The following is a 1,594-nucleotide window of genomic DNA, read 5'->3' on the forward strand; positions in this document are numbered from 1 at the left end:
GCCGTTTTCTCTACCACCTTCCCACGTTGTCTCATTTCAGGCAGTCTCTGCCGCATATTGATGGTCATTTCAGAGCTGAGGCGCCAGATGAAAATGCAGCTGCAAAAAAAAAAAATGATTGGGCTTAAGTGACAAATAAAAGCATGCCTCTAATTTCTGAGTTTTTTTTTTTATTTTTTTTTTTACTAAGCCCCCAGCTTTCTGTGATTTTTTTCTAGGACCCAAAGTGCAGAAGAAGGTTTGCTTGCAGAGTGGTGCCAACAGGGCAGAGCTGGTTTGGCCACACAAGGGAGACCCTACCTAAGGCATCTTGCAGCTTTAAATTTATGTAGTATACAATAAGGGACAGAGAGGAAAAGCACTATTTTACTAGGGACCTCCATACCTGTCTCCGGATACCGATATAAGGTGCTTGCAGTCATTTGTAAATTTCATTCCTGTTACAATCTCTGTAAAACATAAAAGAGTTATGTTGAAATAATTGCATTACTGATTTGAGCAAAATCAAATATGGACATTAAAGGCAATTTTCTATTATACATTTGTACGTAGTCCACCAAGTGCACACAGACCATTTTTCTAAATGCTTTACAAGCATATACATTTAAAATGTAGCAAGGAGCGCTCCCTTTAACACTCAAAATCATGCAGTCCACAAACTCTATGGTGTTGGCCTATTGGAGTGAATGTAAATTTCATAGATGGGACATTAAAAGTTCAGTTTTTTACGCTGGGGAAGCAGTCTGTGTAACCTTACGATTGCAATCAATCCAACCAAGCCTTAGATCAACTTTAGAGAGCGCTCTTCAGGTGTAAAATAAGTCTGCAGTTCAACCAAATTAAGTACAATTTGGATAGGATTTGATTAACACAATAAAGTAAAGTAGTTAGAGAAGGATCACAACTCTACAGGGAAAAAAAAAAAAAAAAAAAAAAAAGCTATAGGCACATGTTACAACATACGGCAGTCCACTTTTCGATTTAAGTGAAAATATCTCAACCAAATGAAGAGCCGTGGTCTTTAATTTGTAAATGCCTTTACAAAGCTTGGACCAATCAGTTTTGACAATAAATATATTTAATGTGCATACCAAAATATTTTTGAAGGTCATATAAGGCTTATACAAGTACACTACTTATTTTATGCCCTTAACATTTGGCAATGCATCCTGAAAGTGGAGCATTCAATTGGACGCTAAAGGGTTTATTTTATCAATTAAGCCTCCAGCCAGCATGTGGTCGCTATGTTTTAGCGGACCATGATCACTGATTATCACCAGAGACCTGCGTCTTTAGGGACGCCTAGGATTGAGAGCCATCAGTCACAAAAAGTGGCAGCTAGTGAATATCAAAAATGGGGGACATTTTTATGGAATCGGCAGATTTCATAAGATGACCCATTTATACACAGACTGCAAATAAGCAAGGGTTAAATCTCTGAAAATAGTACCTGAATGTCCAAACATGGTGGCCACACATTCCCCGGTATAAAAATCAAAGATTGATAGGTTTTTGTCTGAACAGCTAGTAGCTATGTAAAGCCCAGATGGGTCAGTCTGAACCTAGAGGAAACAAATAAAATGAAGATATTAGA

General features: G+C 37.7%; 1 protein-coding gene across 1 annotated transcript in view; it reads right to left on the reverse strand.

Moving 5' to 3' along the window:
- Positions 1-1,594, reverse strand: part of MAPKBP1 (mitogen-activated protein kinase binding protein 1) — an 80,107-nt gene that overhangs the window by 12,883 nt on the left and 65,630 nt on the right. The window contains exons 16-18 of the mRNA XM_072427647.1: positions 1,451-1,562; positions 386-449; positions 1-99 (exon numbers count right to left, since the gene is read on the reverse strand). Coding sequence (XP_072283748.1) covers positions 1-99; positions 386-449; positions 1,451-1,562 — 275 coding nt within the window. The remainder of the gene's footprint in view (positions 100-385; positions 450-1,450; positions 1,563-1,594) is intronic.

This window comes from Pyxicephalus adspersus, chromosome 12 (assembly GCF_032062135.1).
Source record: "Pyxicephalus adspersus chromosome 12, UCB_Pads_2.0, whole genome shotgun sequence".
In the NCBI taxonomy this organism is placed as follows: Eukaryota; Metazoa; Chordata; class Amphibia; order Anura; family Pyxicephalidae; genus Pyxicephalus; species Pyxicephalus adspersus.